Here is a 22001-nt window from a genome sequence, read left to right as displayed (position 1 = left end):
TGCTATTTTGTAAATACGGTAATTTTGACTTCATAGATCCTGGCTAAGATATTGTCAGTGAAAGCAGAAGATCTTAAGTCTCCAAAGTAGGAATAAAGTTGTATTTTCTGTGTATCTCATTCAGAAGAGGTTGTACTGAAGTAGTTTCACTTCCAAAGCTAAATTGAAAACTAGATTGTACTTTATTGGGATGATTGATGTCATTGTTGTATTTTGAGTCAGGTACACATTTATAATAATGGATGATAAACTTATATTTCAAAAGAATATTGTATTTTATTTTATTCTATTTGATGAGAAATGAAATCCTTGTTTTGTTGTTCTCTTTGTTGTGTGGTCAGCACATGAAGTTTTCTAATTCTGTTTGCTGTCCAAGAATTATCTGTGGTAATTATTGAATGCTCAGAGTTTAGTCAACTTACAAAGACTATTATAAGAATTAGATAAGCAGGAGCAAATTTCAATTGTTAGACTTCACACTACATTAGCCAAGAAATATAGAAGAATTGTTTTAAAAGGTGGATAAAATCTGCATCAGTCATCCAGTTTATCTTTCTTAAATGTCATCTATGTTATCAATGCTAAATTATACAAAAGTCTTCAACGTTTTCATATTTTACTAACTTGGATTTAGTATGTTTTGCAGAAGGCATGTTGGAATTTCATTGCAACTCACAGAAAGTATTTTAACTCTATTGATGACGTAGAAAGAGAAACAAGTGAGAATGAATGCCAATAAGCAAGATGCTTTTCTTTTATTCTCTTGCACATGCTCCATTCTCATTGCCTCCTTGCATATTCTTGATCTACAGGTGAAATTCCTAAAGTTTGCATAAACTAAAACAAGCATGAAGTAGACCTGGCACTTTAATTTCATTAAACACCTTGTAACTGGTGAAGATTAATGTATATATCTCTTGCTAATTCTTTCCAATTACCTAGTTCATATAAATTCCCAAGCCTGGTTAATTATGCCGAAGTCAAAAGGTAATTTTTTAACAGTATTTCCACAACAGGGGAATTTTCCCAGTGTAACCTTGCCCTCTAGTAGAAACTCTCAGCAGATTAGGCTCTCTGACTTAAGTCCATTCTTTTTCAACTCAAGCCTAATTGCTGCCGACTGGCTGCCACAGGTACCTGGCTATTGTACACATAAAGAATGTTGCTCTTTCTGAGAACAAATAAGGAAAGATTAATTGTTTGTTTCATTTTATCCCAAGAGAAATGTGGGCCCTTAATCAAGAAAAATAATTTCTCCTGTTGATTTGGCTTATTTGGAGCAATGCATAATTGTGGAAAAGAATGTGGTAGACATGCATTTTGCAAGAAATGTAGCCATGTGCTTTGCTCAGGAGACAAAGATAAAATGAAATAAATATAAAGACAATGCTGAAATGGATGGGGATGGCTCACATTTCTCATAGTAAGTAATTCGACTGTTGGGCTTTTATTCGAACCAATATTGCTAGGTAGTATTGTCATTTGTTTTGTCTACTTCTTTGGAAATCTAATCAAGGAGACAATAGTGCGAGTGGGGGGAGAACCCCTTCTCCAAATTGTCCTTAATTGCTAGAACACAAAGTGAGCTAAACACTCTGGTGTTTCCAATTAAAGAATCTGTTTCAAGCAAGTACCATTAAATCTATCTTTCCCTGTCTGATAAATAAGCTATCAAAGACTGGAACAGATTAATTGAGAGCAATTAATTCAAGGCTTAGTATAAAAGTCAGACAAAACCAATGCTGTCAATGACTACAAATGTGACATAAAATAAATTATTTCTTGGATTAGAAACATTTTAGCCCTTACCATCTCATTACCCTAGTCAGCAAAACACAGAACACAGGTCAATTTTCTGCAGTTCCAGTGTAGGTTCTGTACATTTGATTTTGACCAAACTTTTTATAGTTGCTTTCCTTGACAACGGTACAACAGGAATAGTTTGAGAACTTTACAGATAGTCCTCCACTTACAACCACAATTGAATCCAAAATTTATCTTGCTAAGTGAGACATTTGTTAAGTGAGTTTTGCCCCATTTGCAACCTTTCTTGCCACAGTTGTTAAGTGAATCACTGCAGTTGTTAAGGAAGTAACACAGTTGTTAAGTGAATCTGGCTTCCCTATTGACTTTGTTTGTTGCCAAAACTAATCACATGACCCCAGGACATTGCAACTCATAAATATGAGCCATTTGCTAAGCATCCAAATTTTGATCATGTGAGCATGGGCGATGCTGCAATGGTCTTAAGTGTGAAAAACAATCATAACTCACATTTTTAATACCATTGTAACTTTGAACTGTCACTAAACAATTTGTTGTAAACTGAGGACTTATCTGCTTTCTTTGGTAGTAAATAGTACATGCGAAGGCATGCACAGTGGGCTAATGCCTCCTTAAGTAACACCAGCTGCCTGCAATTAGTGCAGGTTCGAGTCCCACCAGGCTCAAGGTTGACTCAGCCTTCCATCCTTCCGAGGTAGGTAAAATGAGGACCCAGATTGTTGGGGGCAATTAAGCTGACTTTGTAATAATGCCGCTTGGGGGTGTGTGTGAAAGCCCTAATAAGCAGGCATATACATAGAATGAAGGCTACTGCTAAGCTTGTAAGCCGCCCTGAGTCTTCGGAGAAGGGCGGGATATAAATGGAATTAAATAAATAAAATAAATAAATAAATGCATACACATATTCCATAGACAGATGGACAGGCAGCTAGATTCTTTTGAGAGAAACATTGCTTTGAATATTTCATGAATGTTGTTTGTTGTAATCCAGTAGTGAGTTTCCTAACCGGTTGCTGCTAGATATGTTGGGATTACAGTAGTCTCCAGAATTCTCACATTTCTGTGTCTGTTGGTAATTCTAAAAGATACAATCCAGCACATATGGAAGTGCTTTCCTACACATAATTCAACTTTAAATTAATACTCGCTATTTTCACTAATCCATCCCCCCCTTCTGTACCTTTGTATATTTTATTATAACTAATTTCAAGGACTCTTAACTTTTATAAGGAGAATAGGGAGGGCTTCAGGACAGATCAGTACACGTAGAGAGGTGAAATATGGTTGCTTTGTTGTTGTTGTTAGTTGCGAAGTCGTGTCCGACCCCTTCGCGACCCCATGGACAACGTTTCTCCAGGCCTTCCTGTCCTCTGCCATCTTCTGGAGTCCATTTAAGCTCACGTCTACTGCTTCAGTGACTCCATCCAGCCACCTCATTCTCTGTCATCTGGGTGCTTTACACAAAGATAAAACTTAAGTATTCCAGGAAAACCAAGTTACCACTAAATAAATCCATTTGATTTCTGTAAGATATGTTTTAATGTATTATTGGTGCTAAATTTCTGAAAGAAAGATAAATTTCTTGCTGTTCATTTTCTCCACACACAATTTGATGTATTCTAGTCATTTCTGTCCTCAGATGCTTTCCAAATTGAATAATCCCAGAATGTACTGCTACTCCTTGTTTAAGGACCACTTGAATGCCAACTGTTCGAATTTATGATAGTGCTGAATTAGGACAATTATGACTGGTCCTTATAAATGCTATCATCACAGCATCCCTGTGACTTGGGTAACTTGCGACTAGCCCACAATTACAACAGTTGCAGTTTCCTGTGATCACATAATTACAACTTACGACTTTTCCTGCCAGCTTCCAACAAACAAAATCAATGGGAAGCTGGTAGGAGATCTCAAATATTGCACTTTGCAACTGCATTGCTTAGTGACAGAGTTCCCAGTCCCAAAAGCATGGACTACATGTATTGACCATTCTTCTCTTAAGGAGCCATTTGACACCACAGACACACACACATACAAATTAATTTTGATTGCCATCTTCTGCTTTTTCCCAAGTCCTAATATGTGATTTCACAGATGTGCCAATCAGAACCATACACAATATTGCAGATGCAGAGGTCCAGTATATTTTTATAAAGGCATTATAATATTGACAGTTTTAAATTTGGATTACTTTCCTAGTGATTCCTAGCATGGAATCTAATATAAATATTTCAAAGCAAGGTAGTTTCCTAGGAAAAAGTTTTTAGGTTGATTGCTCAAGATTTCTATTCAGCATCTGTAAAGGCATTAGGGTCATTCAAAACTTGGCCTATTTGAAATAGCGAAATTTTAACCTAAATTGATCTGAAATGAACATTTAGCTTAAATTCCTGGCTATTTATATCTGGTTGGGAAAAGCTATAGAAGGCCTTGGTAGTAGAACATATGAAATATAATACATTCTCTTTGGTGGCTTTTTTTCATAATTAGGAACATGGTGTATGGACATTTCTGAGACATTTCTAGAAATATTATTAAAGGTAATAATTCTGTAAGATTGCTGATTTCATAATTAAGTCATTCCCAAGACTTAATTGTAAGGAAACAACCTGCCTCCAGAAGCTGTGAATGCTCCAACACTGGAAGTTTTTAAGAAGAGACAGGATAGCCATTTGTATGAAATGGTATAGGGTTTACTGCCTGAGTAGGGGGTTGGACTAAATGACCTCCAAGGTACCTTCCAACATTGTTGTTGTTATTATTATTATTATTGATCATCACACAGTCAGCCAGATGTTCAGACTGGATTTGGCATTTTTGTCTACCTATCGAGTCCTTACCAAGGACCTGGGATAGGCACATGTGGATGTTTGATGGTATTATAGATATCATCGCAGGATGGAAGCAGTTCCTAGTAAGGCCGCCTTTTGCAATTGACTAATTGCAAATTTGTCAATGCCAATGGTGTTCAAGTGGTGCTCCAGTTGTTTTGGGATTTCACCCTAGGTGCTTATTACTATTGGTACTACCCTTGCTTGCCTTTGCCACAGTCTTTCTATTTCTATTTGTAGTTCTTTGTATTTTGTTATCTTCTCCAGTTCTTTCTCATCTATTCTGCTGTCTCCAGCCACTGCCACGTCCACTATCCAGACTTTTTTTCTTTCCTATTGACAATTTTTAAGTCCAGGGTGTTATGCTGCAGGTGCTTGTCTGTTTGAATTCTGAAATCCCAGAATAGTTTAACTTTATCATTTTCTATGACTTTCTCTATTTTATGATCCCACCAGTTCTTGCTTACAGGCAAATTATATTTCTTGCACATCTTCCAATGCACCATTGTTGCTATTTTGTCATGCCGCTGCTTGTAGTCAGTCTATGTGATCTTCTTGCAGCAGCTTACCAGGTGGTCCAATGTTTCTTCAGCTTCTTTGCATAGGCGGGACTTACTGTCTGTTGCTGTCTTTTCAATTTTGACTTTGTATGCATTTGTCCTGAAGGCTTGGTCTTGTGCAGCCAGAATTAGTCCCTCAGTCTCTTTCTTCCACTTTCCTGCTCTTAGCCATTGCCAGGTCTTGTTATTATCTCCTTTCCCAGCTATTTTTTTTAATGTACTGGTCATGTAGTGCTTTGTCTTCCCATGCCTCTATTCTGTTCTTCATTTGGACTTTCTTGTAGACCAGTTTGGTCTCTCCAGTAATCAGTAAGCCTTCAGTGCATCTTCATCATTGTCCTTCAGATATTCTTCCAAAGCCATTTTTTCTTCTTCAACCAGCATTCCACGTCCACCTATTTGCAGTGGCGTAGCGTGGGGGGTGCAGGGGGGGCCGTCCGCACCGGGCGCAACATCTGGGGGGGCGCGCTCACACTGAGCTGCTCAGGGAGCCCCAAGGGCTGCACAGAGTTGGCTTGGCGTGACAGCAACACCATATTAACACTAAAAGCACGCGCGCTGCCCAGCGTGCAATCGTATCTGTAACAGCCGTTTTGTTCTCTTCCCCCTCTTCCAAACAATAACGAAACCACGCTAATACCACATTGTGTTAATAACAGGAATAATTACACCCCGCCCCTTTGTCCCGAGAGACACGTGGTCTCGATTGTGGCTTGCAGTAGACTTGCGGCGGGGGGCTGCAGCACACCTCGTCGTTTACCAGCCCTCGGAACTGTTTGGCGGAGTGTCCAGCGCTGCTCGCCGTTTGTAATAAACAGGGGTCTTCAAACTTGGCCCTTTTATGACTTGTGGACTTCAGCTCCCAGAATTCCTCAGCCAGGCTGAGAGGAGCTGAAGTCCACAAGTCTCCTGGGAGCTGAAGTCCACAAGTCATAAAAGGGCCAAGCTTGAAGACCCCTGGTAATAATAAAGAATGAGGCCCGCAGACGGCGAGAAGGCTGAAAAGGGCGTCGCTCCTGGGTGTATCTTCTGCTCGGAATTGCGTCTCCCGAAGGCAAACTTAAATCTTCCTTGAGCTGGTTTTCTCTGCGTGCGGGCGTGCGCAAAAGAGAGAGAGAGAAAAAAAGAGATCTCCGAAGGGAACCGGGGAGGGGGAGGGGCGGCCTGGCGGAATGCGCCTTGTTCTAATTGTGGAATATAGGGCAAGGCTTCCGTTCCGCCCCTGCCCCGCCCCCGCCCCCCCCCCAGCCTGAGCCTGCCTTGCGTGGCTGGTGGCTCTCCTGCGGTAATTGCAGCAGAATCCCAAGCAGACATTTCTTCCTCTAGGGCAGCGTTTCCCAACCTTAGGAACTTGAAGATGCGTGGACTTCAACTCCCAGAATTCCCCAGTCAGCTATGCTGGCTGGGGAATTCTGGGAGTTGAAGTCCACGCATCTTCAAGTTCCTAAGGTTGGGAAACACTGCTCTAGGGAATGTGGCGGAGTTTTCTAACCTCACGGGGAAGGGGTAAATCGGACCTCCTTTGTCTGCTTGGTGTGTTAGGACCAGTGGCGTAGCGTGGGGGGTGCAGGGGGGGTCAGCTGCACCTGGCGCAACATCTGAGGGGGGGCGCATTAGATGCATTTTACTTTAATTACATCAGTATTTTCATAACAAACAATACATGTGCTTAGGGGTTAAGGGTTTCTTTAACTAATCTAGTGGAAGAAACTCGAGTGCTAAAATCCATGGGTTAGGGGACGCAAATTACTTGCCTTGCCCCGGGTGCTGACAACCCACGCTAGGCCACTGCCTATTTGCCTTGATAGATAGAGTCTGTTAATGTCACTCCGTGGATGAAGGGCATGATTCATTGTCATTATTTTTCTGGTCTTCCTATCCATTGCTTTTAGTTCTGCTTGAGTCCAGTCCACTATTCCAGCTGTGTATCTAGTGACTGGAATTGCCCAGGTGTTGATTGCCTTCACGGTATTTCCTCCATTGAGTTTGGACTTTAAGATCTTCTTCACTCTCTTGATGTATTCACCTCTAATCTTTTTCTTGACTTCAGTATGCTTGATGTTGTCAGCTTGAAAGATTTGTAGTAATCTTCCTCTATTGTTGTTGTTGTTGTTGTTGTTGTTGTTGTTGTTGTTAGTATTAGTATCAGTATTATTAGTATTATTATTAAACAGGGTATCCAATAGCAAAAAAGAGAAGATTATATAAAATTCCTCCATACAGTGTTGGGGAGAGTAGGCAGTTATTAAGCCAGTTTTAGGGAATAAGTTCACTACTTAGAATTTAGATAGTATTGGGGGGGAAATGTTGCTTGTCTGCATAATCTCTGGTTTGTCAGTCTACAGAAAGAGTCAAATGGCTTCCATCACACCATCATGGCTATCAACTTGCCTTTTTTTTTAAACCGTACCCTGCAGACACACTTGTATGGATCTCTTAGATTGGTACTTACATTTTCTTGTATTTAACATGAAATTCTTCATATATACAGTAAAATTAGGAAGCACAAGTTCTGGAGAACAAGCGTTACAATGAAATACTTTTGATTGAGCAAGAATTACACTGCTCAATTCATTCTGTAAAAATTAATCAGTTTGTCACCCAAATAAATGACTAGAGCACATAAAATGTGGAGCCAGGTGACCCCTAGAAGAAAATCAATCAAAGTTCATATTTCATGGGTCTATAATTGTTGGTGGAACAGATCACATTTTTTAATAAAAATACTTCATTATTATAGATCATTCCTATTTACAATAGTGATGGGGTTGAGGATTGTTATTGGCTGCCTTATTCTATAAACAACAAAGTCCAATTTTCTTATGCTGTTCATCTTTCTGTATTTGAGCTTAGTTAAACATATTTCATATTCACCTTTAATGCCTGAAATTTCTGCACCTTTCGCAAAGTAAGAAAGACTTTTGTAGTCCCTCTTCTGTGAAGTTATCAGTTTGGTAGAAGTTGAAAGAGGAGCTCTTTTTAGGTGTTCCTTTTTCATCAAGTAGGCAACAAATCTTGCTTCTCTAAAAGCAAAAGCAAGATTTTGAAAGTGTCCATTTTATTTTATTTTTTTCCACCTCTTATTTCAGTCTACTGGAAGATTCCTATCCCACTGTGGACTGAGATGTCATATAGATAGAGAAAATGCCGCTCACTTTATGGATTACTGTTAGGTCAACAAAACTTTGGCAGCATTGATTAACTTGACAGTGAGTACAGCAGTACATTTATCACTTATGGCTGTGCTGTAGAAAATCTAATAAGAGGCAAACAATTCCCCTTAGAGTAGTAACAGGTTCACTGTGCCTAACGGTGCATGCACTGGAAATTTCTGCCTTTAAATTATACTCTTCCTGCTAGTTGGGTCATTGACTTGAAGCTACTGCACTTCCTGTGACCATGTTCTGTATTATTTCCTTGATCAAAATCATGTGGTTTATAGAGCTATGGTTACACTGAAGTTGGCTCTGGAGTTTAAGAAGTAATAATTGAAAGTTTTTTTAAAAATCCTGTTAAAGTCTGCTGTGCCTTGTTATAGGAAAGCTGGCTACCTACCTTTGTGAAGCTTGAACTATTTCCAAATAATCACAAGCAACATTAAGAGAGAATGATGTAAATCAGCATGTGCAGTAGATATAACACACATTAAAAAAAAGTCTTTTCATAGATTTGATCAGCAGTGATGTGTCAAATATATGCATATTGGAATGTATGATATTGTATTGTATTGTACTGTATTGTATTGTACTGTATTCTAATTATTCTATTCTATATTCTACTATGTTATACTATATTATACTATACTATTGGGGAGCACCTGCAGCCGGCGTCAACTTCCCTCCGCCCAGTACGCTCCCACAGAGAGGGCCTCCTCAGGGTGCCACCGGTCAAAGAATGCCGACTGGTGGCCCCCAGGGGGAGAGCGTTCTCTGTGGGTGCACCGGATTTATGGAAGTATCTTCCGGTTGAGCTCCGGATGGCGCCCGATCTCCGCTCCTTCCGGCGCGATCTTAAAACCCATCTCTTTAAACAAGCTGGCCTGGCCTGATGGGACGGGGTGGGATTTTTATAAACGACTTTAATTTTAAATTTGTATTAATTTTATGGGCATTGTTTAATCATGTTTTAATAATTTTAATTTTTGTATCTAGTTTTTATGTATTGCCCTGTTCACCGCTCTGAGTCCCCTGGGAGAAGGGCGGTATATAAATTAAATTAATAAATAAATAAAATAAATATTATAACATTGGAATTTGCAAGGCTAACATGCATAGTGTGTGGAAGCATTACTGAAATCTTAGAAAGAGAATAACAAAGAATGTTCACTGAGTTATAAAACAAACTGACTATATACTGTCTAGAACAAATTACTTCACACTTTTTAGTATGTTATTCATGTAAAAAATTAGAGTATTTGTAATTTCATCAGGTTTTAGATAGGGATATCATTTTTTTATTCATCTGAATATTCTCCAGGTTCATTTGAATATAGTCTTGGACACATTCAAGGTTGATGCTAGATGTTCTCATCCCATTCCTTTATTTACATTCTTTTTTATTTTATTACCCATCATAGCTAACTGAATAACAATGCCCTATATTCATTTTTAAATACTAAAATACTTGTCCTAAACTCCAAACTATTTGAAATCTAGGATGCCTAATATTTAACATTTAATATGTATCTTCCTAATCACTGTGGATCTGTCTTTCAAATATTTCCAATTTCTGACTCTACTTTTAAACATCTATGTCATTCAAGGATGTTGAAACTAAGTGTGAATTCTAAGCAACCACTTACATAAGTAAGCTCAGTTTACATACTGACTGATTACATTTCATATTAGGCCATTAAGCATGGTTTCCACAGTAGTTGAATTCATATGTTCTTTAAGCAATAAATAAATTGAAGCTCATTCTTAACTTGTTATGTTGGAAGATGCTATTTTTGAAAACAGTTTTTATATGTTTAACTTTATATCAGGAAAGAGTTTTAACTTTTGGAATATATTTTTCCAAAATATACTGTATATAAGATAATATCTTTTTCATTATTAGGTAAGAGTTAATTTACCTGAATCAAATATAAAAAGGCCTCATAATATAATAAAGCAATTTGTACATTTTTTAAAAAAAAGCATTGTAAAGAAAATACCCTCAGATATTGGTTTTAGCAGGAACCGGAAAGCCAACCCTGAGAAGAGATGCTTGATCATTGAAAGAACAGGAAACAATATGGTGGATCCTAATTCTTTTTCTTTTGTTGAATGTAAATAAACGGTGGGGTCCATCTTGCTGTACAAACAGTGGTAGTCACCTACTAAATTCATGGATTTGTATAAAGGAAGTCCTCCCACTATTTGCCTTCTTAAGTGTGAAGACCTGAATATTGATTAGCTATCACACTGGCATCAGAACTACTCTTAGGATTCAATTTTTTGTTGTTGTTTTGCATATTTTATTGATCAAAAGTGGCAAATGAGCGTCAAGCGTGCAAGAAGACGATGAATTGTTTACTTGCATAAAATAACCTTTCAATAAGGGAAGATGCATTGCTCACACTTTTGGTGCTGATCAGCTGCCCAAAGCAGATGGCATTCAGCTGTTATTGATTGGCTCCTATAGTTACAGAACAGCACGTAACTATGCTTGTTTCAGGTGGGTTTTGGTGTGTTGTTGTGCACTATTACCACCACACTTTCCCCCCCACACACTTATAAACAGAGATTTAGACAGTGTCCTTGTTTTAGAAAAGGGACAAATTTAATTTGAAAATTAATTCATTAACTGTGCAAGGAAAATTAGCTTAAATGTAAAAACAAAACAGATGAAGGTGTCAGTTATTTTGGTCCAGGAATACAAACATTAATTACTAAGTAATTGTCTAAAATTGTCACATCTGTAAATTTAACAATAAGTTTCTTAAGGACAACAAAATACTCCTTTGCAATTTATTATACACACACATATACATACTTCCTTGTCTTGTATGTATGATGGATTTCATTACAATCCTAGGTTTGCTAGTTTTCTATAATTCTCCAGATACATGTTCTGATGCGGGTGGGAGCATGTGACAGCGATTGCTATACACCTTTGTTCTATTGGACTGTCATTTGACAGATCTGCTCAATTAGGCTACTCCCATATGGCATGCAGCAGCCAAACTTTACATGGCTTTCAGCTATGTATTTCAGTCCATCAAATTCTTGATAAATGTTTAGGATCTGTGTCTGTTTCTTAGGTTCTTCTAACTTCATTTGTCCAAAGTTGTGAATGGGAAGCAATAGAACTGGCAATGATTCTCTTTCCCCAGATAACAGATATCATGTAATTGTTGATCTCCAAAGTTGACTTCAGCTCTTATTATCCATGACCATTGACCATACTCGATGGGCCAGTGGGATTTGGAATCCTTCTGAAAAGCCACAACTGAAGACGTGATGCTTGTGAGCTACATTAATAAAGATCTGTAGATTTAATATTCTGTGCTTCTTTCTTGCAGAAGAAAATAGTTCCAGATCTTAGAGATCCAGATCTCCATTGGCATGAAGATAATACTACAAACTGACTTTTAATCCTTAGCGTTTACTTCTGTTTTCCCAAAGTACCACTAAATTAGATTACATGCAGAACAAACTTATAATTTAGACAAAATCAGAAAGATGATGTAGAATCATCTTCTTGAAGTCAGCTTTTAATTTTTTTAAATCTATATCACTGTGATATATTCATATTTTAATTGCATGTATATTTTAAATCCAAGGGTATTAAATCTTGTATACATCTTTGGACACCTGTATGATTATTATTCTGACTATAAAGCTTTTTTACCATAGAAAATATAGGCTGAGATGTATACAAAGAGGCAAGAAGCACACACTATGAAAACCAAAAAAATAATAATAGGAAATTAAGTGCTGATCAGATTTCAGGCAGAAAGTGATGCCCATTCAATAATTCTGTGAGGCTTTTTTATTATTCTTGCTGTAGACAAATTCCAGTTTATTTACTTAATAAAGTTTGTGCGCTATTCTAATCTATTGAGTTTATAGTAGCTTACAAAACCCTCTTCAATATAAAGATTAAACATGGTACATCAAGTTAACAAAAAAAATGTCAGTTATACTTTGCCATTCCCAGCTCTTTGCAATAGCTAGGCTGTAATGGCTTTCCAGAATGTTATTAGGGAAGAAAATCTAATTTGCTGGATGTTGCTGGTCCAAATAAAAGCAGCCATCACTGAAAGACTAATCACCAGGATCGTTGCAACTGGCATTCTCTTAAAGAAGGGATCTGAAAAGAACCTCCTTCTTCCAGATCTTATTAGATGGGCAAAATACATGAGAATAGGTAGTTTCGAAATCCCCATGTTTCAAACCATGTAACCTTTTTAGATGACAACCAGCAACCTGAATTGTATCTGGAAAACAACTGGTAACCAGTGCAGCTCCTGAAGCAGAGATGTTACACAAGAATGCCTAACCACATACATCACTACTTGGATCACAGCACTGTGGACCAATTGATGTTTCCAAGAGGTATTCAGGGGAATTCTCATGTGGAGTGCATTGTAGTGATTCAAACAAGAAATGTCTATGGCATGGGTTACAATAAGTAGGTTCCCCCTAAGTAACTGAGTAATACTGTTTACCAATGATTCATGACAGTGGCTTCATCTCTAAATAGAGGGGCAGGCAAGATTTTTGAGTTTTGTATCGCCCACAATTCTGAGGCAGGTCCTCTCACCCTGTACTACCATTAACTGAAGATGAGGACTACTGCAAAACAATGTGCCTCATTCCTCTTGTTGTTTCTTTTCCACCAACACCAACACTTCTACTATTACTTTTGTCTGAAATGGTATAGGGGGGTTGGACTAGGTGACCTCCAAAGTTCCTTCCAATTATTATTATTATTATTATTATTATTATTATTATTATTATTATTATTATTATTATTATTATTATAGTTGTATATAGTATATTCTAATATATCTGTCAGGACCCACCCCAATCCACGTCTTAGGAAAACAAAAACTCTTGGAGTCAGTTCTAGTCCAAAAGGAATTTTTACTAGAATATGTTTGGTTGTGGAAATACAAGACAGAAACTTTATAAAGAGTTCCCGGTTCAACCCCCCCTTTCTCTCAACCCCATTTGGTCAGCCCCCCATCATTACTTTGTATCATCCCTTTCGTGGGAAAAAGGGAACTTCGGATCTTTTACAGTTATTGCCTTCTTCCTTTACAGATTCAAATGGAGACACAGGCCAGATGCCTCCTTCCCTAACCCTCCCCATTGTTCTCCCAGTTCAAAAGGTTTCCCTTGGTCTTTGAAATAACCTAAGGCAGGCTGAATCCACATCCGCTCCTCCTTCCTCAGGAGATGGTAGAATCCAGGGGGAGGGGATAATGTTTTAAACATACATTTATGAATGTGATATAAGTGGATTCTGACAATATCTACCTTTACTTATTGCTCCTCCGAAGATCCAGTTTGGTCCAATATGGTGCCTCACAGTTCTCATTAAAAAGATCACAAGACCGTCTTTCTCTTGTCTCGTTGTATCAAAAATGCTGATTTTCTGTGGTCGACATTTTACTTATGGATTGATATACTGTAGAAAAGTGTTATAGTTCAATAAGTGCTGCTAAAACTAGTGTAACTATTAAAAAGAGCAAAAGCATTTAGAGGCATTCATAAATGCCATTCTGAAATCTTGGTTCAGAACATTGTGGCAGCCCTGTGTCTCACCTGTGTACCTGTTCGATGCCCTTTCGATTTCCAGTATGAGTGTCCCCTGGAAATGGACATGATGAGCTTATTAAACTGAGAATAGACCTAAAAGATCACCACCAGGCCATCAACACATATAATTGCTTCAGTGCTCAGTATGGTGGGCTCACAGATGTAGCTTCACCAAACTTCCTCCAAATATTTCTATAGCCTGGTTATTAAGCGATATATAAAATTAATACTTTTGCCACTTATTCTTAAATGTAACTATTGATTTTAATGCAAATCTTTTCTCCATTCCTCTGCGGAAATACAGGTCATAGGACCACAACTGAGCCCCAAATTTCTTTTGCTAAGTAAGTCATAAGTGAGTTTTGCCCCATTTTAAAACCTTTCTGGTCACACTTGTTAAGTGAATCACTGCAGTTGTTAAATTAGTAACACTGATGTTAAGTGAATCGGGCTTCCCCATTGACTTGGCTTGTCAGAAGGTCACAGAAGATGCTTCCGTGACCCCAGGACACTCACTGCAACAGTCATAAATACGAGGCAGTTGCCAGGTGTCTGAATTTTGATCACATGTCCATGAGGATGCTGTGGTTTAGCATACCAAAAATTATTTGATCACTAAAGAATCAAAACACAGTCAAAATATATTGAAGATTTTGTTTTGGGGTTTTCTAAGCAATCTTTTGGATTAGTGATATTAGAGTGCCTGACACTGCCCACTTGGTTAGTGGTATTTGAATACCTGGCAGTGATAACAAAAGTGCTTCGAATTTGGACAAGCAGGATACCTTTTTACTACCCTTTAAACCAGGGGTCTTCAAACTTGGCCCTTTTATGACTTGTGGACTTCAACTCCCAGAATTCCTCAGCCAGCATGCCTGGCTGAGGAATTCTGAGAGTTGAAGTCCACGAGTCATAAAAGGGCCAAGTTTGAAGACCCCTGCTTTAAACCAACTCCTTTTTCCAGGCTTCTATGGGTATCCAGAAAAAAAAGATGGGAGTACTTTAAGGAACTCAGTTGCCTTTTTTTCCAGCTCCAGTGGAACTGCTCACAGGCCATATTTGGTTTGTTTTGTGGAGAAACTTGTCTTCACTTTAAGTCCTCTTTCAAGACCCAGAACATACCAGAACCAGCTTCATCATAGTTAGTCTTTCAGGGCTTCGGGAATACTTTAAAACAGAGGTCCCCAACCCCCGGTCCATGGACCAGTACCGGTCCATGGAATGCCAACAACCAGGCCGCACAAACAAGCAAAGCCCCATCTGCAAGATGCAGGCAGCACACAAAACCATACACCCTCCAGTCTGCAGAAAAACCTCTCTCCATGGAACCGGTCCCTGGTGCCCAAAAGGTTGGGGACCTACCTCTGCTTTAAAGCACTTTAAAGAAGCAATTCCAAAGGCTCCACCTTCTACTCTGTCAGGAGGTGGTCTAAAAGAACTGACTCAGGGAAAAGGAGAGGAGAAATATAAATCGAAATATGGGCAATTTTAAAGGGATATTTAGCCTTCTGTCCCTCCCTTCTGTCAGCACAAACATTTATTTATTTTTTATTTTAATTCCATTTATATCCCGCCCTTCTCCAAAGACTCAGGGCGGCTTACAAGCCTAGCAGTAGCCTTCATTCTATGTATATGCCTGCTTATTAGGGCTTTCACACACACCCCAAGCGGCATTATTACAAAGTCAGCTTATTGCCCCCAACAATCTGGGTCCTCATTTTACCTACCTCAGAAGGATGGAAGGCTGAGTCAACCTTGAGCCTGGTGGGATGCGAACCTGCACTAATGGCAGGCAGCTGGTGTTACTTAAGGAGGCATTAGCCCACTGCTCCACCAAGGCTCTAAATGAGAATAAAGTTTTTTTAAAAAAAATACAACACTATTCTGAGAAAGAACAAAACTGGTATGAATTAGGAAGGCACATCTATTTTTCCTTTTCCTTTTTCTTTTTTTAAAAAACCTCACCCAAAGCAGAAGGTTCATTCTTGGGTTAGGGAAAAAACATTCCAGACTGCTTTTTGATTTTCCATGGGTAATATTCTTTTGCTAACTTTTTCTTTTATCATTGTTAGAGCTCTTTAAGCAACTGCCATAGACAAGGCAAACAGAAAGATATACTACAAAGTGCTCTATAAAGACTGCAGGTTGAAGTCCCAGTGGAGGCTGATGCTCCTGCTTTCTTACTGTAGCTAGAATGTATTGATTTTTTTTTCTCCCCCACTTTAGCTGCATCACTGAATTAGATATTGTGAAGCATCTTTCCTTGTGAAGACAGGAAAAAACTGTCATGAACTTTTTCACCCTAACAATAGGGCATTTCAGACTGAAAGATTGCAATAACGATTGAAGCCTTCAAAAACAAAGCTTCTTAATGTATCCCACACTGACTGCTCTGCCCAAAAGATAGCTGTAGATCTTGAGGAAATAGGATGGCAGATTGGGGGGAGGGCCGCATGAATTTTTAGAGCTGTTTTGTGTGTTAAAAAGAAAATCAATTGATGAAAACAATGCAATCCTCTGGTGCGTTTCTCAGAAGGTTAGCACAGTGGTCTCGTCCAAGTTCTCAGCAAGCTGTTCAGTTACTGTTATAATTGGCTGATGAGTAGATTTGGACCTAACTAGAATGCCAAGAGTTCGATTTCATGGTATCCTCTGTGAAGATGTGTCACCATTTAATCCTAGCTTTAGTGACATTTTTTTTTAAAAAAAGGAAACTCATGGGAAATCATTATGCTGTTTATGTGTCTCCTATCCTGGAGAGCATATCCTGTGATATTTTAGCACTGTTTTCTAGTGCATGATGGTATCTCGCGAAGGTTAAGGCAGAACAAGTCCCTTTGCAATTTTGTGACTATATTTCACTTACTGAAGGAGAAAGGATAACTGACAATTAAGAATTCAGAATGTCACTAGGAAACATGTTCAGCTGACCAACAAATCCTCCGGGAGGATGCTCTTTATGAACCTAAGAAGATAGAAAAATTGGGATATTATGGGTTTGTTATATAATATCCTATCTTAAGGCTGTATTGTTTCTAGTAAACATTCCTAGGGTTTTGTTTTTTTTAAAAAAAATACTCTGTTCATTAAATGTAATTAATATAAAAGAAGCAATGAAAACACATAAACAATGCTATTTTGATTTCTTTGTAGTTTATGTATTATCTTCAAGCTTATGTAATCACTTCATTTTTACATGTATCTGTTTGGTTAGATCTAGACTTAACCAAAACCAGACTTTTTTTCTGAAATCCCATTCCCCTCCCCTTGCCCAAAGCTTAAAAACAAAATCTGAAGTTGATGCTTTTAAGCCACCTCTGGAAGACGAGAAAGGAAAGTTCACAAGTTTGAGGTCCATTCGTGGAATGCTGAAGTGCAATTTAGGATTAGCTCTGAAATCAACCAATAAAAAAGTATTAATAGTGACTTTGTAGCCCAGATACACTCCAATAGATCTAAATGACCTACAGTGAAAAGCATTTCTCTCACTACATTAAAAGTGTATTTAATTGCCTGCAGAGCTTTTTCAATATTTTCCCTCAATCCCTAGATTAGTGACTATTAGGACTTTGTTTTGCTTGGGTTAACAGCCTGTATTGTTATTCAGTTCACATATCCTTTAACTTACATCCCCCATCACCCCTCCTTCTATGAATAACTAAAATGCAAAGCAAGATGAATTTTGTAGCAGTAGAGTGCTGATTTTACAAAATGCAAATGAAAAAGACATTTAATGTAGAATTCTCGTGTAAAGGTGAATTGAAAGGCTTTCTAAATACCAGAAAATACAAGTTTAGGCCAGGGTGGTCAGCATATAATATGAGATGCAACTCAGCCTACCTATCTGCTGACCTGCAAGAAGCCATTGACTGTTGACATGTCCAGATGAAGCACAGCCAACAATCTGGAGCGGATGGGTGGGTATTATAAGAACAGGATTGGGAATGGGTGATCACCATGGAAATATATTGCAAAATTGTTTGCTGGCTTCTTAAAATTTTATTTGTCTTTTGCAAAGCTATCAGATTAGCATCAGATTGGCCAACTGGCAGGGAACTATATATCCAACAGATCTGGAGGGTTTCAAGTTGGAGATAATACACTTTTCTTTCTAATTCATCATTTTGATACAATTACCTGATCTTCTTTAAAAAAAAATAGAGCTTGAGTTTTGATCTACACAAGAGCAAAGACATTAGAAAGCAAAACATTGATTTCATCTCTATTTCCTTTTTTAAAAAAAATGAAGTGTATTTTCTGTTCTGAGCATACTTTCTTCACTTTTTCTTAGTTGTGGCACCCAACCAAATATTGTCATTATGGATGGTTATAATAGAGTCTGACTTACTATAGGCAGTGTGAACAAATGAACTTTTCAGCCAGCCCTACAAAGGTCTTATCCTACAAGGGGCAATATAATTTGATTGCATTGATCAAGACTGCCTTCTGCTACTCCACTACTATTGCTCTTGACTTTGTTTTCTCATCCAAAATCAATATGATATGCTTCAGGATAAACATTTTTCATTACACGATTTCCTTTCTGTGAACTTGTAAATAAATAAATAAAAACTTTCCCCAGTTTTTTTATAAAAACATTTTTTTTGTATTTTTGGGGGGGCAGGGGGAAAATGATTTGCAGTGATCTTAAAACAGAAAACGTTTGATAAAGGAGTCTTTAACAACTATAGATAAGCTTGAGGTTGTGATTAAAATGCTGGACTAGAAGCAGAGAGGTCCAGTATGAAGTTCCTCCTCAGCCACAGAGTCACTGAATGAGTTTGGGCCAGTTATTTTCTCACAGGCCAATCTACCTTATAAAATTGCTGTGCGGGGGAAATGGGAGTGTGTTCTAACTGCCACTTTGAGCTTCTGAAGAGAAGGCATGATATAAATCTAGTAAATACTGTATATACATGTTGTGGAAACAGTCAGCCATATAAAGTTGGTCTGATCCTCCTAATGAAAAGCTGTTTTTTCTTTCTTTTCAATATCTTCTTTATGCCAAGGGCCTTTTCCTATTGTCTATTTGCAGCCCTTGAATTAAGTTCAGCTGATCTCTCGATCTATCAGACTTTAACCCAAACCTGTCTATCAAATTATGTATTTTTTCTAGAGTGACCAAACTATTCATTCTGTCTTTGTTAATAATAACAAGGAAGGATAATTTTTGATTGTCACATTCCCAGATTAGAAATCTGTTAGAAAAGTTTGATAAATGAGTATTTAACAACTATAGACAGCTTTAAATATATTGCTAATTTCTTCCTTATAAAATGATTATGGGTTACATCATCAATTATTTCTTATGAAATATATGGATTTAATCTCCACTGAACTTTGCATTGATTGTCACTTGGACCAGTGATCTTGCACTTAGGGTGCTAGAGATGAATCTGTGTGTTGTGTGGTGATCTATCAAATCAAACACTTCCCTATCCTTGTTAAGACACACTAAATCTTTCATTAATGAAGCTAGCTAGACTCCCAGATAATCAGAAGACTTTTCCCTGGCTGCTGTGATGGATGAATGTGTTTCAGATTCTACTAGCAAAATGACTACTGGATATGATCATGTTGGATGAAGTGCATTATTTTTATTATTATTATTTTTTATTACAGAGTATTGTTTTAGAAAACGAAGAACTTCCCAAGATGTTTCTTGATTTTCTCAACGTTCGTCACTTTCCTTCTCTCCCAAAAGCAGAAAGTTGTGGGTAAGATTCTTATCCATACAGTTAAAAATACAACAAAGCAGAATAAACTTAAAATTCCAATTTCCCTTTATTAATTAAAATTTTATTCACAATTTGTCTCAAAGTATCAGAATATTTCCTTAAACAGGGCACTTAAAAATGTTCAAGAAAATCTTCAGTGATTCTATTTTGCGTATAAAAGAAGGAAGTTCTTGATGAATGTGTTTTGGCATTACCATGCTGAGATTGACTTCATATCTAAGTATTTGGTATAATTTGGCATTAGTCTGTTTGAAGAGCTGCTCCAGGTTTAGAACCTTTGCTGACAACACAGGTTCCTTCTTTAGAAAACACTCATTTATTTCAGTGGAAGGAGTTTATGTATGTCTATATTCTTTGGAAAAAATATACATACTAAAAATCCTTTGGGACATTTGAACACACATGACCTCTTGAACAGTAATGAAACGACACTAAAGAACTTGGGTGTGCAGGGTTAAACATTCATTACCATAAAAAATGGAAAAACAGTTGGCATTAAAATAGAAGTTATTTAAAAATATTTACATTGGAATAATTTTAAAATTTGGATAGCTGTGAGGAAAGGATCATAAAAGTTCAGATGCCAGCCATAAAATGCCATTGAGCATGGTTTTTTTATGTGCATTGTGGACACCCTTAACAGCTGGCTACAGGAAAGCATAAGACTGCTGAAATACGTTTTTAAAGAGAGTTTTGCTATTCCTGATGTGGAGTGTCTATTTTAAATCTGTACATTCTAATATTTTTAACAAATTATATTCCAGTTCTTTTGAAGAAACAGAATCTGAAGAATCAAGGTAAGTTCATTATGATATAGTCTTAAGAAATGTTTTTATATGTATTATATAATTGTGAGATAATTTTTTAAAAATTATTCTTAGCATTCTAGCAAAATTTTAAATGTCTTGGTGTGCATTGCAACAGATACAATGAATGCATACCATTTTTAAAATTATTTTTAACAGGAAGCATTGGGCAAAATAAAGATTTTAGGAGCCACTATTTTGTATTGTTCTTTTGAATAGAAAAGGATTTTAAACTGCTTATATTGAAGTTAATCAGGCATTTAATATTGCATGATTAAATGTACTTATCCCCACACAGTTAATTTTTGAAAGAGAGCCTAACAAAATGTTTTAAAGAATATTTATAAGTTACAACCTCATTCTGTTGATATTAGCTCTTATCTGTCAGCTTCTTTATCTTATGTGAATTAACAGTTCTGCATTACATTTAGATTTCCTTTTTCCATATTTCCTCTTTATGCATTTCTGAACCAGAAAAACCTCCCTATACATTATCTACTATTATATCAATTCTGGTTTTTATGCCTAGAGATTAAGTTTAATTGTAGTTAAATCTGGTTGTGGTACCATTTTCCTGCCCACAGATCAATATGATATGGGCATCCCTTCTTTATTTACATATTTTGTGTAATAGCTGGGGAGGGAAATGATGACACTTTATTTAAGTGTCCTAAATCCACACGAGGTCCGGCAACTGAAATAAATTAATGTTGGAAGTCCTAAGAAGGCACTGAAGTTGCTGACAAGTGCAAACTTGAACTACTTACTTTATCCTGAGATTATTTCCAGGCAAGCGTAACAACTGAACCAGTTTTAGTACCATGATCATTGGACTTCTTGTGAGAAATTAAACCTCTCTGGACTCAGCTGGATTAGGTTCTGAGTAAATATACCTATTCCTTGTATTACATGTAATCTTCTGCATGTGAGCATTATTCCTTGATGATGGATTTTTTTCTCCTTTCCCATAAAACTGATTTATATATATATAAGCAGTATCCCTAACCAGTTCTACTGCCTTACTTTATCAAAGCTAGTTTGTAGTGTATTTGGTTTAGTGTCCCTCGATGGTGATATTCCTGTTCTTGACCTTTACAGCAAACTGTCCCACCAGCCCGTGTTGCTGTTCCTAAGGGATCCATATGTCTTGCCTACAGCCAATGGTAATCAGACCTGTCATCTATTAACAGTTCTTTACTTATCTGCCCCATACCACAAAAACCACATTGTTATAAATGGATGTTGAGCTCAAATTCTAATAATTTGGCAAAATACATCAGGAGTTATTTTAATGCTGTTTAAAGTAATTGCTGAGAAATGAACTTTTTTTTTGCAGACAGCCCTCCTAGAAATAAAAATTAAAAATATATTGTTATCTTGGCTCTCCTACATCAATAGCAAAGCTCTTGGAAGTGAATTTTAAACAGAATGGATATTGTAGCACTGCTAATATTTTGATAAGAATTATAAAAACAAATAGTTGAATGAAAAATGATCTTTTTTGTGTTCTTATATATGCTATCTTTTT

The 22001-nt window shown here is 37.3% G+C and overlaps 1 protein-coding gene across 1 annotated transcript in view; it reads left to right on the top strand.

Annotated features, from left to right (window-relative positions):
- SNX24 (sorting nexin 24) overlaps positions 1–22001 on the top strand; it is an 84588-nt gene that overhangs the window by 60213 nt on the left and 2374 nt on the right. Inside the window, exons 4-6 of the mRNA XM_083356272.1 lie at positions 19552–19646; positions 20432–20464; positions 21572–21636. Of these exons, the coding sequence (XP_083212398.1) occupies positions 19552–19646; positions 20432–20464; positions 21572–21636 (193 nt within the window). The remainder of the gene's footprint in view (positions 1–19551; positions 19647–20431; positions 20465–21571; positions 21637–22001) is intronic.

The sequence above is a fragment of the Vipera ursinii genome (assembly GCF_947247035.1).
Source record: "Vipera ursinii genome assembly, chromosome: 2".
Classification (NCBI taxonomy): domain Eukaryota; kingdom Metazoa; phylum Chordata; class Lepidosauria; order Squamata; family Viperidae; genus Vipera; species Vipera ursinii.
This window is presented reverse-complemented; position numbering and strand designations above follow the sequence as displayed.